The sequence below is a fragment of the Bombina bombina genome, chromosome 1 (assembly GCF_027579735.1).
Source record: "Bombina bombina isolate aBomBom1 chromosome 1, aBomBom1.pri, whole genome shotgun sequence".
NCBI lineage: Eukaryota > Metazoa > Chordata > Amphibia > Anura > Bombinatoridae > Bombina > Bombina bombina.
In genome coordinates, this window is record NC_069499.1 from 554,612,983 (window position 1) to 554,637,445 (window position 24,463).

A 24,463-nucleotide genomic window follows, 5' to 3' on the forward strand; every position below is an offset into this window, starting at 1 on the left:
TGTTATGTAGCATGTATGTAACAAATGCAAGCAGAAAACTTTGCAATAACTTATCCCAATTATATTTGTGGATTTTATATATGAATCCTGTGAATATGCTGTCACATTATTAAGTAAATGTATTGTAGAGATACAATTAATTAAACGTTTTGTGCCATGTACACTCCAGGACCTAAGTATTCCATTGCATGACTCCAGGTCAAATTGTGCACTTATTAGCTTAATTGTCATTGTTAAACTGTCGCTGTTTAATTACGAACTCAGACAGGGGCTGTTATTTTTTGTTTATAAAGTTGTGGCAGAAAGAATTCATTGTGTGTTTGAGTATTTGTTTTCCCATGAGCTGCGTTATAGATTATATTTAGTATATAATAAGGTTGGCTATTCACAAGTATGTCGTATATATTCTACCTGCGTATAAATGTGTAGTCTGAAATGGTCTGTTGTTTATCTTTAAAAAAAATGTTCCCCTCATGAGCTACATTTTGTATCATTGTGTGTTAATACAATTTTGCACATTTTCTTTTTTTTTAATTTGAATCTCGGTGTATTTGCTTTACATGACCAGAATAATCTACTTGAGATGTATTTTGTGTGTCTTGCGTTCCACTTTAATATTGTGCTTATTACTTGTAAAGTATTGTGGGTATATGTACTTTATTACGGTGTGTATGGAAATGTGGAGGCTCTAGTTTGTATTATTTTAGTATATAGAAGTATTTATAGGTTAAATTTTTTTTCATTGGATGTATAGATTAATTCCCTTTATATATTTATTTATTTTGTGTCATGTTGTGTCAGTGTTAACTTCGATCCTACTGTGTCAGTGTTGTGCGTTCATTATTTCTGTGTGTACAAAGTTGTACTTTCAGGGTACAGTGCATCACGGTGTGGGCAGACAGTTGCATTGAAAATGAGTGTTGTGTATAAATGTGTGCATCACATTTGCTGTATGGTAAATTATTCTGCGTCAAACTGATGGGTCATAGTTTGTGTATTTAAACATTTCTAAAACTGGGCCTTGCAAAGACTGTAATGTGTTAGAAGCTATATTTGCTTCATCTTGTGAAGTTCTCCACTCAGATGAATCGTCACGATTTTTTTTTTTACAATTTATCTAGAGGTATTATGTGTACGATTTTTACAGGATGTATATAAACTTTTGTGGGCATGTATAATGCTGAGCAGTAAACTTATGTATCTGTATATTATGTGTGCAGCTGCACTCTTCCGCGTTTGCTCGTCATTTGGATGCTAGAGCCACCGTACAACAGCAGTCCTCAAGGGCACTGCACAGTGCAAACTGCGTCACATCCCCCAGGCCCTACCCCTAATCTCATAACTCAAGTGAGGCCACCTGTACTGTACACGTGACATTGAGGGGTCAACGACGGTGACAGATAACTTTGAATAACACCACCCACGCGGGACTTGCCACACACCTGACTTCGCACTGGCTCCAACTTGATATGGCGGCACTGCTTGTGACGCGCTTTCAGTTATTATGTTTACTTTCACACTGGAACCCACCGTATAGTTGCATAGTTTTATTTGCATAGATTTTCGCATAAATGGATTTATTTACACATCCGCACTACATCATAACCAGCAGTATATATGTATACTCTTCGTACGTGTGATTTATAAATACACTGACACAATCAATTTGCATAATTTTATAATTGTATTATAATACAAACACAATTGCATAGATTTTTACACATACTTTTATTACCATTAAATATGCGCGCACGCTCTACCATCACATCTTTAACATTAAAGGGACACTGAACCCACATTTTTTCTTTCGTGATTCAGATAGAGCATGACATTTTAAGCAACTTTCTAATTTACTCCTATTATCAAATTTTCGTCATTCTCTTGGTATCTTTATTTGAAATACAAGAATGTAAGTTTAGATTCCGGCCCATTTTGGTAAACAACCTGGGTTGTCCTTGCTGATTGGTGGATAAATTAATCCACCAATAAAAAAGTGCTATCCAGAGTTCTGAACCCAAAAAAGGTTAGATGTCTTATTTTTCAAATAAAGATAGCAAGAGAACGAAGACACATTTATAATAGGAGTAAATTAGAAAGTTGCTTAAAATTGCATGCTCTATCTGAATCACGAAATAAAAAAAAAAATGGGTTCAGTGTCCCTTTAATATAATTAATCACATTATATGTTATATAGAAACAGACGAACTGCATATTTACCTATAATTCAAATTGGATTACAATAAACTTGTGCATATATTTAGGTGTGCATACAATACATACTACATAACATCAAGTATGTGTGCTTTCAGTTATATATGTGTATGTTCACATTATGTATGTAATAAAATATAAGCACACTGAATAACTATATATATATATATATATATATATATATATATATATATATATATATATATATATACAGTACATATACACACACACTGAATCGTATTATGAAACTATACAGTTGTATGTAATAAAATATAAGCACACTGAATATATATATATATATATATATATACATACACTGAATCGTATTATGAAACTATACAGTTGTATGTAATAAAATATAAGCACACTGAATATATATATATATATATATATATATATATATATATATATATATATATATATATATATATACATACACTGAATCGTATTATGAAACTATACAGTTGTATGTAATAAAATATAAGCACACTGAATATATATATATATATATATATATATACACTGAATCGTATTATGAAACTATACAGTTGTATGTAATAAAATATAAGCACACTGAATGACTATATATATATATATATATATATATATATATATATATACAGTACATATACACACACACTGAATCGTATTATGAAACTATACAGTTGTATTTATTTTTCAGCCACTTGTACACACATGCACATACATATATGCAGTGTATGTCAGAAATACAATTGAAACAAAGCTATAACTATCTGTCTATCATCTATCTACACACAGTAACATACATATAGTCTGTAAATCTGTTTTTTTTTTTTAGAAATATGTGTTAAATAGGATAAACTATTATGTATGGTAAAAATCTAGCTATATATCTAGTCTATGTCAAAATATTTTCTGTCTTCTGTAGAGTACTCAGAAGGCACAAATGTTGTTTTGAGAAAGTTTACTGTACTTTTTAAAAGCATCATGCAGATGAGACTTAAGCTGTATATAACTAACTGCTGTATTATCTAACTCTAATGATATATATTGACAGCCATTTTTAATTTCCTCTAAGTAGGGAAAAACTTCTGAATGTGTATAATTATTAATATAATACATATCCTGATGTAATTGTTTTTATAGTATTATCAGTGCATAAAAGCATAACAGTATACATAGTACAAACAAAACACAAATTATTTCTTTCAACTGGTAATTATAAATGATCAATGCAGTGAACAAAAATGCTAGCACACATATTTTTTTCAACTCAGGTTTAGCCATCTAGTATTAGTCCATAAATTATTAGTGGCACAGCTGTTTTTCTGTTGAATATTACCTTACAGTACTGCGAGTTGCATTTTAATTTCTCTGTGCAAGGATCCTTCACTTGGAATATAAACTGAAAACACATTCAAATTAAATAGTAAATATACTGCACTTTTGTGCACTAAACATAGATAGAGCACAGGGTTGGTTAGCCAACAACAACAAATACAAATAAAATATTAGTCCCCATGAAATCTAAAGGATACAAAATAAACTTCCAGGGTATATTAATAGCTCAGGACAATCCTCCTTATTTTCTTCGTCCATGCGGCCCAATATTAGAAAGACAAGCTTTCCCATTAAATAGATCATGTGCTAGTTGTTTAGCCACAATAAAAAAACAAACCTTCTTACAGTCAGCAAGCTGATTTAATAATCATGTCTTGATTGCAACAGAAATAACATGAAGCTTAGTTGAAACATCCATTCTCTTTTCATCCTATTACAAACATCTTCATATATTCCTTGTTTTAAAGCAAAATCTTCACTGTCCAGAACAACATCCACTGACACACTCCTGCAAATAATATATTGAAATCTCTCCCCCAGCAGCAAATCAACAGCAGGTTTTCATGTCCTTCCTTTTCCCCTCCCTCCTGCTGTAGATGAGTTTTTTCTTCCTCTGTAATGATCCTCCCTCCCCGTTTGTGAATCAGATCCCCTCTCTCTCCCCTTTCTATTTTTAATAGCTATATGCTTGCATGAGATCAGGTCTGCATGGGGGTGTGTTGGAGAATGAAAAAAAAAATTGAAATCAAGAAACCAAGGACAGCCCCAAAAAGGACTCGACTCAACAGCAACTAATAATCAGTCCTGTCTCAGTGTCTCTTGTGCCAGTCAGTGTGTGTTGCTGGTAGACTAGAGAAAGATTGGCTGTGTCACATCTCCTGCTTTAAGCCATCTGAAGGAGTCTAAAGTGATTCCTCTCACTTTGCAGGCTGTGCTTCTCCCTGTGCATTGGTTTCTTTTTTTATGCAAGGTGTGAAGCTGTTCCCCTTTCGTCTATTTCGCAGGACAGTGAGTAAAACAGGAAGATTGCAGAGATCCAAATGACCTCTCCACCCTGATCCCAGCTGACCACCTCTGTTCACACAGAAGACAATAAAGGGAATAAAGCACTCAGAGATAAAGATTAAACAACCATTTAGCAGAAAGAGAGAGAGAGAGAAAAGAAAACATAACAAACATAAAAGGAAAGACACGCTTCTAATCCTGGAGTCATTACTTATGATCCATGGGCAGAGTTTCAGCCCATCCCAGGCAACCTACAGACAGACTTTAAGCAGTAAGTAGATGTCAAACAAGGCAACTTTAGTGAAGTCTTGGAACTTATTTTATTACAAATCTATTAACTGCCAGTGGGGTAAAAACGTGTTTTATGAATTAGTGAATGCCCACTTTCATGTACAAACAGGGTGAGTGTTGTAGATATAAAAATATATACATTTTACTTCTTGAGAACTGACTAGCTTAAAGTTTACGGCATTACTTTTGCTATACTTACAGAGAAGGTCTGATCATCCTGTTAATTGTTTTCCCTGTTATGTCACCTGTATTTTGGAAATTAATTGTTAGAGGACATTTTGCTCACTATCTTCTATTGAAATTTTCTGTATTAAAATATTCTGAAGCGATAAAATATTTTTTGTTTAATCAACCAAATGTTAATATTTCTTAGATAGATTTAATTTTTTTCACATTTTTTTTCTTCTTTCCCAAACATCCCAGGCCCTTCCAGCATTAACAGGAGTTTGCATAAAAAAAAAAAAAAAAAAAACTCTGTAGATGAGTAGTCTAAATATGGTATACATTTTTGGGGTTGAGATAATAACAAGGGGTATGAGGATAATTAAAAAATATTAAACTATCTATTAAATGGAATTGAGATACAGATATGTACAGACATGCACGCACACACACACACACACATATATATAATAAAACACAAATAAATATATGTGTCTGTGTATTTATATATATATATATATATACACACATGCATAAAAAGTTCATACTTTTTAATGTATATATATTTTAGAAGTGCCTTTTTATACTGTTTTAGATGTTTATGGAAAATTGTGGTCTGTTATTTAGTGTTATAAGCAGTGCACCTTTTGCCCCTTATATTCCAAGTATAACATAATTTTGTTAGTGTTTCTTTGACATATTGTAGATTTTTAAAATATTTCAATAAAATTCCATCTCATGGCTATGGTCTCGCTTATCCAAATTGTTTTTTTTTAGATCCATTTTATTGTGATTTGCCTGGGAGAGCATTATCCCCAAACCACAGCAGTATGGAGATGAGAACTGAGAGTCCCTGTTTAAGGGACAGTCCAGACAGAAGGAGCAACAGCCCAGATACTAAAAGTCCTCCCCCCATAAAGGTGCCCAGGTTAGAACAGAATGGAAGCCCCTCCGGAGCCAGGGGAAGAACAAATGGCTCACTCAGCAAATCAGTAGGAGGTAAGAAAGGGCTATTTTTAATGTATATATAATAACAACCTGCTAGGAACAATACAGAAGCATTGTGTGTCAGGGTTAATGTTGATTATGCTCCTTGTGCTTGGTGTAAAATTACAGGAAGTTAGTTGTTGCTTGTTATGGCCCAGTGTTCTTTGTGTAAGAAAGGGGTGACCCAGGGTTTCCATTTTGCGGGCACAGTGCCACTTTGACTTGAGTTGTTGGCAGCAATGTGTCAGTGTGAGCTCTGGGATTCGAGCTATTCCTCGAGAGCTTATAGTTGTTTTTCCCTTGCTGGTAGTGTTTTCATTAACCTGTCTGCTCTGCAAAATGCTCATCAAATAAGGATTTTGTTACACGTCTGTTTTCCATGGGAACGCTGGGATAACTTTGTGCCCATATGAATGTTTAAGATGTAAACGCTTAAGATAAAGCTTAAGATAATGCATTTGAATGCTGGACATGAAATTGCAAAGGTTTTATTTTCTTTCTTTATATATATATAAATATATATATATATATATATATATATATATATATATATATATATATAATCTGTGTCATGACCTAACACTGTTGTTATACATCTCTATAAATAGAATAAATTAACAGCAGTAATTAAGTAATTTTTGCATTTTGCCTTTGTAAAATAATGTATGTTTTCTAAACATACTAATTTAAAACAAATACAAATGTGAAATTAAAAAAATCTAGTTTTTGTTTGTTAGGATTTCAAAAATAATTAATTTATATAATCTCCAAAGGATTATGAGATATGCTTAAATTAATCATATTCTGTATACTTATATAAGCAAAATCACCATTTACAAAGTTTTTGAAGCATCTCACACAAACTAAAGCCTGGCACTCGCCTAGGGAGCATCAACAATTTAAATAAATAAATAAAAAATAGATTAAATGTAGATTAATGACCTGTAGAGTAGCAGTTCCTTGCGTGCAAAGTCAAAATTAATTTTTAATTTTAAAGATGGTGACATTTTTTTTACAAATAAACTCACAAGTAGCACAATTAAAACTGTTTTATACTAAATACTTTTGCATAATTTTTTAATATATCTTGACATATATTGTATATTAAATATACGTATGTATATATTGGACGTATGCACACCTCTTTCTGTGTATGTGTGTGTATGTGTATATATATATATATATATATATATATACACACACACACACATGCACACACAAACAAACACAATGTATATATGTGTGCGTGTATAAATTTGTTGATGTTTGTTTATATTTATGACAAGATTCTTCAGACAAAATACTTAACTCTTTTATCAAAGCTCCATAAAATATTCATAAATTCATGCCTAGTTACCTAAATTTGAGTTTAGTTTCTGTGCAGAACCCTACTGCTGCAAAGAAAATGAAGAAGAGACATGTAAATATCTCTGGTGCCAGGATGCGTGATATTTAGGCTAATATGTCTGCAACTCTGCTCCCTGCCCGCCTTGCAGACGTCCTGGTGTGTGCCATGTGGTTGTGCTAATACCAATAACCTCTTGTGCTTGCTTTGACCGTTGCCCTTTAATCATTTGAAAATCATGTATAGATTCGTCTGGCCGATAGTGTTTAGTTTTCTAATTAACGTCACAAATCTGTAGACAGACCACACTTTGTGCTGTGGGTTCCGAAGTACTTTGCTGTAGCTAAGACCTCTCTAGTTTGGCCCTGCAATGCGTTACTTGTCACAACAGCAGACAAACAGTTAATACAGAACATACTGGTTTTAGTGAACAAATCTCTTCTAAATGTGAGCAAAAGTAAAAAATGAGTGGGAGAAGGAAACATTCAAGAAAATCTTTTAGCATAACAAGCATTTTTCTTCTTGACATTTTAGTGAGTTGTGTATTTTTTATTATAATTTATTATTCCAATATACAGTATATATTTGTAAATGTATACTTTCTGGCTTATTTTAAGTAGCTGTTTGAAAAAAATATATGTAGAGCATTCTAAATATAGTGACTTGCACCTTCCTGATCGTATTTATAAGCCTATGTTATGTAGATATAAATAAATGTTTGTATGGTTGTTGCGTCTATATATTTGTAAAATAATATACATGTTTGTGGGTGTAGACACACACATATATTGTAGAGGTGTATATATATATATATATATATATATATATATATATATATATATATATATATATATATCTGTTTTAAAAATGTGGTTTGTATCTGTTTTAAGAATATTTATGTGTTAGTTTTCAAATACATACTGTTTGAAAAAAAGATGTCAAAATTATTTAAAGCTACAAGTGTTCAAATATCTGAATAGGATGAATTCAGGCTTACCTTTAACTATTTATAAGATATAGATATGTTTGTTTTCAAAGAGTATCTTGTTTACCTTACATATACAAATTACGCTTAAAATTGTGTTGGATTCTTCAGATTGCTTAATGACGCACATATATGTAAATGTTGAAAGTCCACTATTTTATTCTGTTGTGTACACACACACATTTCTACAAGATGTTGCCATGTGGGTATGACTGTTGCCCTTGATCATGTTCTGATAAGCATGGGGCAGGCCGGCAATTTTCCAAATAAACAAAATGTAAAGGGAATGTAGCTATCTGCAGATCCAGAATGTAATATAAGAAATAGATCAGTGTGTCTTTATACCATATATGCAAATATTAATCTAAGTTTTATCATCCTGACACATAATTATCCACATTTGCATGTACTTTTTATTGTGACACAGGTGCTTTATTTGAGAAAAGAAACTCAAAAAAGTTTTTAGTTTGTCACACCCTGTTCTCTAGAGATTAAATAATAAACCTATTATTTTTGGATTCATTTTCACACTGGATTATGAATATTTTACTTTCTTCACAAGGAATACTTTTTATTTGTCATAGCTAATATATATATATATATATATATATATTTTTTTTTTTTTAATTTCGTAGAAAGGATATTCAATCCTAAAGCAGTTAGTAACAAACATCTTTGATAATTTAATGCTGTTATTTGATAATTGATTTACTTGTCTGATTTCAAACCAGAAGCTTTTAGTGGAAGTAACCAAAAGAATTCTCATTCAATTATAATTTTGTAATGATTAAGCAAACCATGCCATTTTTATAGGATCAGCATTTGAGCTGAGTATGGTGTTTTAGATCTCATTGCTTCCAAAATGAACTTTGGTATAAATTACTCCTTGGATCTGTATTCTTCATACTTAGTATTCACATGCCCAAAATGAAGAAAATTATTGGTGGCCATTTTAATTATTGAAGGAAAACACTTTGATTTAAAAACATTATTCCAACCAAATATTATTTGGGTATTTACAATTCAATATTTCAATGGAACATAAATATTCATTCATGTTTCATTTTATTAAAATATATTTTTAAAGTATTTATCTGTTTTAAAATATTGAATTGTGTGTACTGGTTTTATCCTGCCTGATTTTAATAGAAGTAGGAAGAATTAACACTTTCAAATAAGGTTTTAGTGGTGGTTTAGTGGTTTAATTTTTCTTGTTAATAATTCTCAAATGGTAAACCACAGCATTACCTTGTTTAAATGCTACCACTAAATATAGCATGATTAATATATTCCCCTTTCCCGAAACAATAAAGAATATGTATAGAAACATATAATCTGATAAACCTTTTCAATGGGGGAGTTTCCAAGATCTAATGCGATTCCAAACACAGAGTGACAAAGAATGGAGTTTTAAAATTTTGATATATAGATACCTAGATTTAAAACTTGAATAATTATCCCCTAAAATATCTAACTGATATGAAGGTTTTAGACATTGTTCAAAGAGGGGGAGCATAAACTTTAAAACAAAGCTATTTGTAGACTAAGAATTCAAATAAAATAAAGCATTTTTTAAATGAACCATTTTATCCAGAAGTAGTCTACTGAAACTTCCTGTTTAAATGAGAAAATGAATACAATAAAAAAAAAAAAATAGAAAAACATTATATATATATATTTTATTATTTTAATGCAGGCAGAGGTAAAAATGAACTCATGACCCATCAAATGCAAACTGAGGCAGCTGAAGATGGTGCTCATATTATGGTCTTTATGACTGTTGTGTGTTTGGGAGAGCCAAATTGGGTCTTCATAATGAATGACTGTCAATTTTAGTAAATGAGGAAGGCCTTTCTTTAAAAAACTAAAATGGACTATGTGATATGTAACTTTTGAATCAGTGATGAATCAGGTTCATGAACCATTGAGAGAAGAGATGGGAGTTCAGTAGGTTACTCTGCTGGTAAATTGGCTTGCAATACATGACAAAGCAACACATTGCAGACTTCTTGGCAGCTTGACAATTAACAATGTGTGTAATGGGAGTTAGGGAACCTGCCCTAATGAGGACGGTTTTTTTTTTTAATTTTTACTTATTTATTTACTTATTTTATTTGCTTCCTCTTCTGCATGTGCACTGAAACAGTGAGTACCTACAGTACAACATATTAGTTGGCTGTCCTTGTTTAAATCAGGGTTTGACAGATACCAGGTTCCAGGGAGCCATGGCTACTAAAATATCATTAATGACCCCTCATATTTACTCTTAAAAAGTGATGTGATTAGCTCCTCAATATTTTGGCTACTATGTTTTCTATAAGTTGATCAGGCCCTGTTTAAAGTGTTTCAGTGAGGTTGCAACATTGTTGAAAATATTTGTGTGGAAATGCAGAAAAGATGCACATTCACATAGTATGCCAACCAATCAATCTTTTTAAAACAGATATTAGCATGATGGATAGAACATGTTTTTGTTGAATGTACTGGCACACTTTTTAACCTTCAGGGATTGCACATCATTATTGCATCTGCAGTATAATAAGTACAGGATAAAGGAGTTTTGTGAAAATAATTTATTTTAAAAAAAATTGTCATATGTAAAAATTAATGTTTTATATTGAAAAAAACTTGTAAGCATGTTTAGAACTTCATAATAAAAAATGTCCATACTCTTTTTATACTATAGTAACTTTTAAATTACACAATCTTTTAAAATTCAAAGTGAGCTTTCATTTTAGAAATATGTTTGCACATACTTATTATTACATCTGCTGTTTAATGAGTGCAGGATACATGAGTTTTGTGAAAATTATTTACTAAAGGCATTTGTATATATTTTATATTGAAAAAATGTATAAGCCCGTTTAGGACTCCATAATAAAAAGGCCCTTACAATTTTAGACTATAATGACTTTTAAACAACACAATCTTATAAAATTCAAAGTGATTTTTAATTTTAGTTTAACTGACTGGTTTATATCAAAGATTTTGTTGCTTCAGGGCAGATACAAATGCTTAAAGGGACAGAAAGGTCAAAACTGAACTATGGCTGGGAGCATTTCAATTTTAAATAGAAGAATTTTTCCCAATATATTTCAATTAGCAAAAATGCTTCTAGTAAAAGCTATTAAAGTTAAAGCATACACACATATCCTGTGAGTGCCTGTGCAGCAGTATTCAAACACCTTCTCAGAGGGTCAGCAGTGGCTTGTATGACACACATAAAGTCTTCACGGACATAATACACACCATTGCCAGCTCTTTGAGCTTAAATACTGGTGCACGGTCCCTCACTGCATATGTTAGTATGCCACTGAATAACTGTAATAACTTTCACTAGAAGCATTTTTGCTAATCGAAGGATAATGCAACAAATTCTTCTATTTAAATTTGAAATGCACCCATGTACATTACTGTTTTGACTTTTCTATCTCTTTTAATGCTGCTTTTGGGTTTCCTGATGGTGCTTTCAAAGACAGACATTCAGGGGCCAATTTATCATATGTCGGGCGGACATTATTCGCTGTAGCATACGCTGTCGGCATTTAATATTGCACAAGCATTTCTTGTGAAATGCTTGTACAATGCCGCCCCCTGCACATTCACGGCCAATCAGCCGCTAGCAGGGGGTGTCAATCATCCCGATTGTATCTGATCGGGATGATTGCAGTGGCAGAAAAGTTAATGTGCAGCGGTCTTACAACCGCTGCTGCTTAACTTCGGTTTCCGGCGAGCCGGAAACTACGGGGGTAGATAGCAGCATCCACTACTTGTTAAATATACTCCTTAGTCTTAGTATTAAAAATGCAAATAAATGTATTTCAGAGATTGGTAAAAAAATAGATATGTGTGAAGAATATAAGAATATTGACAAGATTACAATATCAGTGAACTTATCTTATGTAAACTGTCTGTTGTTTTGTTTGCATTTTACACACAGACACACACACACCCCTAAACATATGTATGTGTGTGTGTTATGTGAGTCGCCATTCAAAGAAAAAAAAGATTACTAGTTAGTTAAATATTGAGAAAAGACTAATTTCTTACAGCCCCTTATTTCATGCACAGATTAAAAGGCCACAAGCAGTAAACTAGTAGAGAAGTAGAGAGAGAGATATACTGACTGTAAAAAAATGTCTTTATGTTGTGTTGTACTGGTTTATTTCTTCTACGTGTAGATAGCTGACAGGATTTTCTAAATGGTGCAGCATTTTTCTTTTGATTCTTATGTTTGTTTAATTTTTAATTTAAATAAGGTACTTCTCTAGCAAATACAAAAAGTATGTTCTCCCTTAAACTCATACTTATTCATAGATGTAAGCTCCCTCAAATGATAGAGGTATAATACTTCCTGACATTAAACAACAGTGTTATTGTCAACCCCAGCAACAAATAAGAAACAACTATAGAAAATATGGTATAAAAAATTTGTCAACTTTGAGTTGTCTCTGTCAGATAAATTATACAAAGTGAATATTTCATGGAGTGGTATTCCATAACTAATATTATTTTCCCTCATCCCTGTTTGATTTAATATATAAACATCATATGTTCTTGATATCCATGTCCAATTCAATTGTGGTAGAGTGCAAAATGAGTCTAAAAGGGGGTCATGAAATGTGTCTTCTTAGTGCCAGTAATCAAGGCCTTTGGAAATACACTCTACATAGTACTTGATATCTGTTTTTTTCTGTATTTCTATTTATTTTTTCTCTATTTTTCAAGAAACGGTCAAAATAACTGAGAGGAACACAAATATAGTAAAACATTTTTTCCAATTTGTTGCTTGCTGATGATGAGCTAGAACAGAATATAGCTTCTTTTTTTTAACAAAAGGAGTAGCAAAGTATTTTGGGGAGTGGTGGTCACAGCTATTGGGTTTCTTCAGTAGGACTGTGGCACTTGTGACTTGATTTTTTTAGAAAGTGGACTGATGCATATTGACTATAGCCCCCTTTGGTTAGAACTTACTGATTTGTGAGCCCTCCCAGATATTATCAAACATTAATCAGTGTCAAAAGCGAAGTTAAGCTTTTACATAGGGTTGCTTTGTCAAGTTCTCAGAATTCACCAAACCAATATTAAAACAGTAAAATCAACCAGATATGGCATGCCATCATGCTATCTTAATGCAAAGTGGTTTAGAATACATTTGAAATATAGTTTATATATTTCTTATTTTTTTTCAAATGTGCGAATTGTTGTTCTTGTAAGTTATGTCATTTTGAACTAACAGAGATGGGGGGCTGTCCTCAGCTAGTGTTCTTTCCAGTTTCAAAATCAATTTAAATATCTTTTACCATCCTTTTTTTCTTGAAAACATTTATTAACATGCTTCATAAATTTTTTTCTTACATACAGTATATTTTTTATAAAGGTTTGCCCATTAAAATGTAAAATAACTTAATTTATTTGCATTTGTAAGCAAATGCAAGAAAAACTGCAATTATAAAATTAACATTTTTATTTTAATTGTATTAGCATCAAATTGAGAACAGGTTGCCACTTAAAAATTAAAAGGAGTCAAAATATGCACTTATCTACGTTTTGGTGAGAAGTATCTCACATTTTGCTTTTGCTCTTTAAAAATGCTATCAAAGTACCCCACCTTCAGTACAACAGGATGCTCAAGTGTTAGCGAATCTAGATCGCTTTGGCAGTTCCCTGAAGAGTTACAGCTTTTTATTTGTGAGTTAAAAAAATGCAACATATCCCAAAACATTGTTGGTTATTAGCAGTGTGTAAGCAATACAATTTGGAAGATATTAGTATAGTGTGCTGCTGTATTTATATTTTCTGGAACAAGATTTAGCTGCTGGCAGAGACCTACAGCGTTTTGCACTAGTAAAAAAAATGTTATACAGTATTTTCTGTAAAATATAAAGCAAATATTTTGGCTCATTATCTACTTTTATAAGGAATACATGTATTCAGCATCATATTGTTTTGTTTTGTATACCAACATAAGATCAAAGTTGTGTTCTCCACTTTCTTATTGGATGGAATTGAACAAGCTTTGGACACTGAGAAATAGGCTTAAAAGGCCATTAAACCCCAAAAATTTCCTTCATAATTCAGATAGAGAATACAATTTTAAGCAACATTCCAATTTACTGCTATTACCTAATTTGCTGCAATCTTTAGATATCCTTTGTTAAAGAAATATCAATGCACATTGGTGAGCCAATCACATGAGGCATCTATGTGCAGCCACCTATCAGAAGCTACTGAGCCTATCTAGATATGCTTTTCAAGAGAATGAAGCAAATTAGATAATAGAAGTAAATTAGAAAGTTGTTTAAAATGGTATTCTCTATCTGAATCATGAAAGAAAAAATGTGGGTTTAATGTCCCTTTAACTTTGATAAGAAATGTATTTATCATATATTGTTAACTCTTGTTGGTAGAAAAAAATCTTATTGCAACTTTTTTACTGACATCCTAAAATAAGCTTGTTGCTTAAAATAAAGTATGTAAAGTATTATCAGCTCAAAATGGATATAACTTTCAGAAAAATACTAGTTTTGCTTATTAAAATATTATATATATATTTATATATGTATGCGTGTGTGGGAAAAATACACTTTGTATGTTTATTTTAATAATAAATTCTCTGCAAATTATTTTCTATGGAAATTTAAAAATTCTACAAAAAAAATTAGACTCAGGCATTTTGCTGATCATTGTGAACTTTTTTTTTTTTAAATCGCTTAAATGTAATTAACCTTTATTTCCTTTCAGAATGGCCTACTATATTAAATACATTAAAACCCTTTTGGCACTTGAGAGGTTAAGCTGTCCTAATAACCAGGCAGTATTTAGTAAAATCAAAAGTGCTTGGGTGTTGACAGGTTTATATCCCTACTGGGTAATATTCACTTACTTGAATTGGCAAGGTCTTTCGCTTAGTAATTTACTCCATAAGACTTCAGCGTGGGGGCAGATGATTGATGACTACAAATGTCTATTTATGAAATTGTTGATTAGAAGTTGTAAATCCAAAGAAAACAGTTTTGTTTATTAATTTGTTCAGACCTTCTTGTAAAAAGAATCTTGGAGTTTTATGAATTCCCTGTAGAATATTAGGTCTTCAAGAATACTTACCAATTAACAGTAAAGGCTGCACTGTTAAAGGCAAAAAAAAGGAATCTCATGTTTTTGGAAAATTCTTAAACATTTGAAATATTTGCTCAATAAAAAGGTTTGTACAATATTTAAGTGATATTTATAATGTACAGTATATCTAAATTAATCCCTGCTTAAATTGAAAAAAATAAAAATAATTAGGTAGTATTTCCTATCCTGAATGCTGTTAATTCTGTTCTTAAATTATATTAGTGCTGGTTGCTGAATTTCAAAACATCTGGCAAAAGTTCATGTAGTTTTGGAGTTCTTTAAACAGACAGCTGATACCATAAATAATGTTCATCGATTATATTTGAGCATTTGCAGGCAAGCATATTAAACTTGCTTAAAGGGACACTGAACCCACATTTTTTTCTTTCGTGATTCAGATACAGCATGCAATTTTAAGCAACTTTCTAATTTACTCCTATTATCAAAAGCACGGACAGCGCTTTTTTATTGGTGGATACATTTATCCACCAATCAGCAAGAACAACCTAGGTTGTTCACCAAAAATGGGCCGGCATCTAAACTTACATTCTTGCATTTCAAATAAAGATACCAAGAGAATGAAGAAAAGTTGATAATAGGAGTAAATTAGAAAGTTGCTTTATGCTCTATCGGAATCAAGAAAGAAAAAATTTGGGTTCAGTGTCTCTTTAAGTGCTTTTATTTATAATAGAACATCTTGCTTTTATAAGCAAATACATATGAAATCATCTTTCTAACATTTGGGTTATTAAACCTATATGTGCATGAGCATTGATATTTTTGATATATACGGTATAATTTATGTTTAAAGGACAGTCTGTATCAATGTTGTCCATATTTTAATACTATTTTCAGATTACTGAATTTTACGCTACTGTTCCAAAGAGCTAACAATCTAAGCTTGTAGCAGAATTAATCTGTGTATTAAAGAATAAATGATCTTAAAATTAGCCCCTAAAATATTGGGAAATAGTTTTATGCAGTTTGTATGACTATTGGTAAGCAGTGTGTGGATCAAATGTCAAGGTATTTGTTAGAAGTAGTTTTACCAAATTAAATTTCACTTATAACATTATTAAAATCAATTTTTATTGATTAAAAGTTGCAATATCAAAACAACACATTCAAATGGATACATTTGTTTTATAAATATAATATCTTTATTACACAATTGTAAATGCACTTTTTCCAGTTATTTGCACCGGAATCCATTTTAGATTTTTTTTTTTTAAACGTACACAGGTGAATATACAACATACAAAATATACTTAATCAGATTTAAAAAATGTTTTTACATTTGTTGTAACGGCTACAGTAAAATATATTGGAAACATGGGATAAACATATTTAAAAACGAAATTGCTTTTAAATGGCAGGCCATGGAAATTTGAAAATAGGATGTAAACTTCAGAGCATGGCTTACTTTCATATCAGTGCATTTCCCTTTCCTATAAATTAGAGAATAAGCAATGTTTTTAAGGATAAACAGACACAATGTATAGAGATTCACAAGGACTATACATAAGTATGTGAGTTATAAACAGCAACTGGATTATAGTTAGTCTAAAAATGCTACAAAAGGTCAGACAAGTTTCCTTGGGGAAATGTAATTGTTAATTAAGATTTACAGTCTTTGTGTAACAGACATATAGGAGTTCTAGAACTACAATGCTACATGTCCGAAGACTTTTATAGCACACAGAATTATTGACAGGTATAGATGCCTTACACATGTCTTTAGCATCAAAGGATTAACAGAAAAAAATCTTACCAAAGCACAGGAAAGCACTATTTATGAAAATGTATATTTTTCTTTAAATATGTATATTTCATTGAATATTTTTATAACCTGTTTTAATTTTAAGATAGTATTGATTTCTTTGTCGCTAATTGAAGTGGAATCAGATATCAGAGTTTCACATTATACAGTATTTTTTTTGTTTTGTTTTTTTTTTTACATTTTCTTTTTTGTTTTTTTTATAATCTTTATTTTAGCTGTCAGGTTGATAAACATGGCAAATACATATATTTAGCAAGCAAGACTCTGTGAAGTTTATACATAATCAAAGAAAAAAGAGAAAAAATTCACAAATTATTTGCATGTCCAAAATACGATCAATATCCTGACATTTTATACATTTTATATTAGCAAAAAACAGAGCAAAAACATCCAAGGATAAAGAAAAAGGGGAAGGAAGTTTCCTCGACTTCAGGTTCTACTACCCGAACCTCTATATCTCAGACCATGTGTTTAAAAACTCAATACCAGGATACTGGAAATATCTCCCTTAACATTAAACCCTCAAAATATGTAGACTTATGAAACGTTTTAGTTAATATATATTGTGTAAAGGTGGGAAATAAATGGATAATATTCGTCCATTTATTGAAAAAACCTTGTATTTGTTTATTATGTATAATTTAAAAGTTATGTTGTTCAAAGATAATTTGTAATTTAACTGCTTCAATGAATAATCTGAAAAGTGGAGGTTTTTTATTCTTCCAATTTCTCAATATTAAATAACGGGCCACTAGGATTATCATGTTAATTAAATCCTGATTCTGTTCTTCTGTGTTTAGAAGGAAGATAGTTCTTGGAACAAGGAGAGAGTGATCCAAGGTGGATTTGTTTAGCCAGAAATTTACTTTCTGACAAAATTGTCTTATTTTGGGACAATATCAAAAACAATGGAGCAAATCTGCTCCTGGCATATAACATTTATAGCAGAGACCTAAATGTCCTGGTGTCCATTTAGCTAATCTCTTGGGCGAAATATAAGCGTTGTTGAGGAGCTTTCGATGCGATTCTTTCCAGGAGGAGCGAAGGGGAACTTTAGCCATTTGATACCTTTCCTGATATTGTCTAGATTGAGCTCTTCAAAATGGTTAGACCAATATATTAAAAACTGCTCGCTCTAAATTTAATTGCCCTTTTTTTACATTTTCAACTTTCCTATATTCTTAGATAAATTAAAACTGATAAGCAGATTTCTAAATATTTTTTTAGAAAAGGACTGATATAAAACGGAATATGATACCATTGATTTTCAACATTTTTTCATTTAAAAAAAAAAAAAATCTTTATAAGATATCTTTTAATTGAAACACCAAACATTGAAAAATATTACGTTGCCGTTTTGATTTCCAGAGAGGGAAAAAAAACATATTGCACCACTTTAGTATCTTATGGGTTAAAGAGATTCCATAACTATTTTAAAAAAGAAGAAAAACAAGTTTGGCTAGTTTTTACATAACAGTAACAACTAATGACCATTTCTTCCAAAACAAAATAATTCCTGACATATATAAAAATATTTCAGTACTACCTGCATGTTTATTTTTTGCACTTATGGAGCTTTCCAAAATGTACACTAACAGTAGACTGAACTCACTTTATCACAAAGATAGATTAAACACACAAAATAGCAAAACAACATACAAATCATTCATCAGTATATTAAACTTTATCTAAAGAATTAAGTTTTGGTTTAGAAAATGAATATCCATGGATTATATAGCCAGCATTTAACCACACTTTTTTGTGACATAGACCCCTTAAACAATTATTTCAGTTATTAGATAAACAATGTGTACACAATTTTGTTATATTACTATAAGCATAAATTGTTAAAAAATAAATGATAGGTACCATTTATGCTGTTTTTCTTATCTATGTTTAACCCTAAGGCTTCCTAATCTTTGGTTGTTTTAAGGATCAGTCAAGATTGGTACATGCATATCCCATTCCCAAGCATGTTTTCTTACTGTATGAAGCAATATATATTCCAATGAATTTATTTCATGTCTGCAACCTCTTATGCTAAGAAATACTTTCTGAACACAAGCTGTTATTTTGCATTAAATGCAGTAACACACGGATTTAAGAAAGTCTTGTTTTGTCCCATTATTGCATTAACATTCTTGAAATGGCCTTCAAACATTGTATGGAGGTGATGAAAAATACTCTATTACAAAACATTTATTTTATTAGTTAATTCAAAATAAAAATGTTTAGAATTAACAATTTGAGTCTCTTATGAGGGGGTAGCAAAAAAAAGTGAAATATCCTGCAATACAGATAAGACCAAAAGCATATCAGTTTAAAATGACGAGAGCTTGTCTATCTTGAATATTTAGTGTGGTTTTCATAATGCCTTTGGGTTTGTTTTTGCAGAAATACTCACTGTATGTTGATGCTTCCCCTACAGAAATGGGTTTTCAGTATGAGTGAAATAAAACGATTTATAGCTCTTTTGGGATATAAAAGAACACAGTGCTGGTAAGTTAAAGATCATCTATCGTTAGACATTTATGACAATTGATCTCTGCAGATATCTGTTAACACTGCTCTTGACATGTCTGCCACTTGACAGCATCTTAGAGCCACAGCCCCGCTAAGCAATTTTGATTGGCTCTTTTTAGAGCAAGTTACTTCTTAAATCCACGGGCCCTGCACACTTTCACTACTGAACCTTTTTTTATTATGCCCTGTCTACCTTTCCTGTTTACCTGCATCTTTTGAACTTTTAAAATTTTATTTTTTAACAACATTTGAGATGGTCTTTCTCCTGTAGAGAAAATTGTCTAGATATTGCTGGCCTCTCTAGAAAGCAGTGTCTAGATTGAGCAGGTCTCTCTGTTTTATATAACTGTCTCTGAGGTAGTGTCTGCAATTCTTCTCTAGTGAACAGTGGCTATATTAGGGCTAGACTTTTTAAATAAGGCAGTGCTTGAAAGACATAACCTTTTCTTCATTACTTTTATTCCTGAGCTGTTGCTATTTTTTTAGTGGAAAATAATTTTTAATTTTTAATGGAAAATAATAAATCATAATTAGAGATACCTTATCTATGTAAGGGCTAGATTACAAATGAGCACTATTTAACGCTCCTGCTCGAGCATTAACTGCGCTAGAAGTAAGCTTTTTGTACACGTCGGCTTGAGTTCATATTATGAGTTAACAGTAAACTGTTTTCGCTCAGGCGCTAACCCGACGCATGTAAAAAGCCAAACTTAGAATATCGATAATGTATTCCCCCATAGAAGTCAATTAAGCAAAAACAGTTGGAAAAAACCTAACACCCTACTTGCGCGCAAACCCAATCGCATATTCTCAAGTGCACTAACGCGAAATGAAAATATGAATATTTTACATTCCAATGTTTTTCACATAGAAAAATATGCTCTATTTATGCATAAATACATATTTTTATATATATAAACGAACAGTATAACACCAGCGCTTAGTGTTAAACACTTATAGCTCCTTAAAGAGGGTCCCTAGCTTACCCTAAAAGGAAGTAAATGTTAACAGAGTATTTTAAGGAGCGTCTAAAAAGAGCGCCTTAGCCTTCTTTTTAGGCGTTCCTTAAAATACTCTAATATATTTCTATATATATATCTGATGGTTTTTTTTAACAAATATATATTTATACCTATGTATATGTTTGTGTGTATATATATATATATATATATATATATATATACTGTATATATATATACATGATTATATATAGATATATACGCATATATATAGGAATATCTATTTATAAATACACAGAACTTTACATTCCAGCCAAAATTGGAATCCACATGGATGCATTTCAGTTTTGAATAGAAACATTTTTGTAATATACATGAATTAGCAAAAATGCTTTTAATAAAAACTACAGCTGTTTCAAACATGTATTTAAGTATGCACTGTGCACCAGTATTTTAAACACAGCACTTGGTCAGAGAGCCCAGGGTGCTTGTACCATCTGGTAATGACTCAATTTGTTAATGGCTGAGATGACACAAGCCCCACTGGCTCTCAGAGCAGCTGCAGTATTAAAAATTCTGGTGGACTGAAAATATCTAGCTATGCTTCACATGCACATGCAGAGAAACAGTGATAACTTTTACTAGAAGCATTTTTGCCAATACGTGTATGTTACAAATATGTTTCTATTCCAAGATGTAATTCATCTATGCGCGTTTATATTTTGACCGGAATGTCCCTTTAACTGCAAAGGGCTCCAATGCACTTCTGTATATGTCTGTATATGTGTACATATGTATTTACATGTTTATATGTGTATATACTGTATGTCTGTAAGAACATATATACACATATAAATACATATGTGCACATATATACACACATATCCATCTTTAGACGTGTATATGTATGTATCTAAATGTTAAAGCCTCATATCTATGAGCCTTTATAACTTTTTTGTGCAAAATGTTTTTAAAATAATTATTATATGATGTTATTATGAGTGTAAGTCAAAAATAAACCCTAAGCTAGCTACAATGTAACTATTAGTTATATTGTAGCTAGTTTAGGGTTTATTTTATAGGTAAGTATTTAGTTTTAAATAGGAATTATTTAGTTAATTGTAGTAATTTTATTTAGATTTATTGTAATTATATTTAAGTTAGGGGGGGTTAGGGTTAGACTTAGGTTTAGGGGTTAATAACTTTTATAGTGGTGGCGACGTTGTGGGCGGCAGATTAGGGGTTAATAAATGTAGTTAGGTTGCGGCGACATTGGGGGTGGCAGATTAAGGGTTAATAAATATAATGTAGGGTTTGGCGATGTTGGGGGCAGCAGATTAGGAGTTCATAACTATAATGTAGGTGGCGGCTGTGTCCGGAGCGGCAGATTAGGGGTTAATAATATAATGCCGGTGTCGGCGATGTTGGGGACGGCAGATTAGGGGTTAATAATATAATGTAGGTTGCGGCGATGTCGGGGACGGCAGATTAGGGGTTAATAAGTGTAATATTAGGGGTGTTTAGACTCGGGGTTCATGTTAGGGTGTTAGGTGTAGACATAACCTTTATTTCCCCATAGGAATCAATGGGGCTGCGTTAGGAGCTTTACGCTACTTTTTTGCAGGTGTTAGGTTTTTTTTCAGCCGGCTCTCCCCCATTGATTCCTATGGGGAAATCATGCACAAGCACGTTTAGCCTGCTTACCGCTAACGTAAGCAGCGCTGGTATTGAGGTTAGATGTGGAGCTAAATTTTGCTCTTCGCTCACTTGTTTGCGGTTAACGCCGGGTTTCTAAAAACCCGTAATACTAGCGCTGTCTTTAAGTGAGCGGTGAGCATGAACTACTCGTTAGCAAAACTCGGAATCTAGGTGAATGTCTTTGATGATGGTAGTTAAAGGCATAACAGATCAAAATTGAGATGAGTGTTAAATGACAAGAAAGGTTAGGGTCTTGAAAAAGATTTAACCCATGCAAATGTGTTGTTGAAATGATATGTTAGAATCCAGAAAAATAAATATTTTAATTTAAAGTCACCTCTGAAATTTTAACAATTGTATGTAACAGATATGATACTAATGGTAATGATCAATTATTAGGAGCCAAAATTACCAGAGTTTTTATTATGGTTTTAGGGTTAGGGTAAGTATTTTAGGGATAAGGCGAACCACAAGATTTACCAACAATAGGGTCAAATACAAAGGCAAGTTTGACCAACCAGTAACAAACAAGGACCTAAATGGCTTTTTTAACTTGTTAAAGGGACATGACACTCAAAATTAAACATTCATGATTCAGATAGAGGATGCAAATTTAAGGTGACATGAAATCCACATTTTTTCTTTCACGATTCAGAAAGGGCATGTGATTTTAAAAATCTTTCCATTTTACTTCTGTTATCTAATTTGCTTCTTTCCCTTAGTATACTTTGTTAAAAAAACATACCTAGGTAGGCTCAGGAGCAACAATGCCCTGCTGGGAGCTAGCTGCTGATAGGTGGCTGCACATATATGCATTTTGTCATTGACTCACCCAATGTGTTCAGCTAGCTCCCAGTAGTGCATTTTTGCTCCTTCTACAAAGGATTCCAAGACAATGATGCAAATTTAACAATATAAATAAATTGCAATGTTGTTTAAAATTGTGTGCTCTGACTGAATCATAAAGAAACATTTGGAGTTTCACGCCCCTTTAAAGTGATTGTAAAGTTTAATAAATAAGTGCCGGTATCTAAAAATACTCTTAAAAACAGGGGCACTTTTATTCATTAAACTTTACAATGAAGCTTCTTTTTAAAAATACCTTTCTTTAAGAAAGCAGACCGGCGATCCTCTGCCCGCTTATTCTGCTGTAGTTAGCACAGCGATGACTAATCCGGCTTCCTCCAATCGTTGCGGGGCCCCACGAGCTGGACGCCAAAGGGGGCACGCAACGATTGGAGGAAACCGGATTAGTCATCTCTGTGCTAACTACAGCAGGAGAAGCGGGTGAAGGATCACCGGTCTGCTTTCCATAAAGAAAGGTATTTTAAAAAAGAAGCTTCATTGTAAAGTTTAATGAATGAAAGTGCCCCTGTTTTTAAGATTAGTTTTAGATACCAAGCACTTATTCATTTAAATTTACAATCACATTAAGACACTTTTTAATTTACTTCTGTTATCACAGTTACTTAATTATTGTGGTATTCTTTGTTGAAAAGCATAACTATGTGAACTCAGGAGCGGCAATCCACTACTGGGAGATAGCTGGTGATTGGTGGCTACACATATATGCCTGTTGTCCTTGGCTTGCCAGACATGTTCAGCTAGGTTGCACTAGTGGATTGTTGTTTTGAAACTGACTTTAACAATGTATATTGCAGGGGTTAAACACATAGTTATGTGCAAGCAATAGTGCAATAATAAAATGCTCACTTTTTTGGCACTTCTATTCCCCTTTAAAGGGACAGTAAAGTCACAATTAGACATTCATGATTCAAATACAGCATACAATTTTAAACACCTTTTTATTTTACTTCTCTTATTATCCTTTGCTAAAAGTTTATCTAGGAAAGCTCAGGAGCAGCAAAGAACCTAGGTTCTACCTGCTGATTGGTGGCTGCATATATATACCGATTGTCATTGGCTCACCTATGTGTTCAGTTAGAAACCAGTAGTGCATTGCTGCTCCTTCAACAAATGATACCAAGAGAATGAAGCAAATTTAATAATAGAAGTAAACTGGAAAGTTGTTTAAAATTGTATGTTCTGCCTAAATCATGAATTCAAAATTTTGG

General features: G+C 32.1%; 1 protein-coding gene across 2 annotated transcripts in view; it reads left to right on the plus strand.

The window, feature by feature from the left end:
• Positions 1–4,238: 4,238 nt before the first annotated feature.
• The window catches only part of SATB2 (SATB homeobox 2), a 443,446-nt gene continuing 423,221 nt past the window's right edge, over positions 4,239–24,463 (plus strand). The window contains exons 1-2 of one of the 2 annotated variants that reach the window (XM_053698738.1): positions 4,239–4,810; positions 5,770–5,991. In XM_053698738.1, coding sequence (XP_053554713.1) covers positions 4,753–4,810; positions 5,770–5,991 — 280 coding nt within the window. In that variant the 5' untranslated portion in view covers positions 4,239–4,752. The remainder of the gene's footprint in view (positions 4,811–5,769; positions 5,992–24,463) is intronic. The other variant, XM_053698737.1, reaches the window with a different exon arrangement.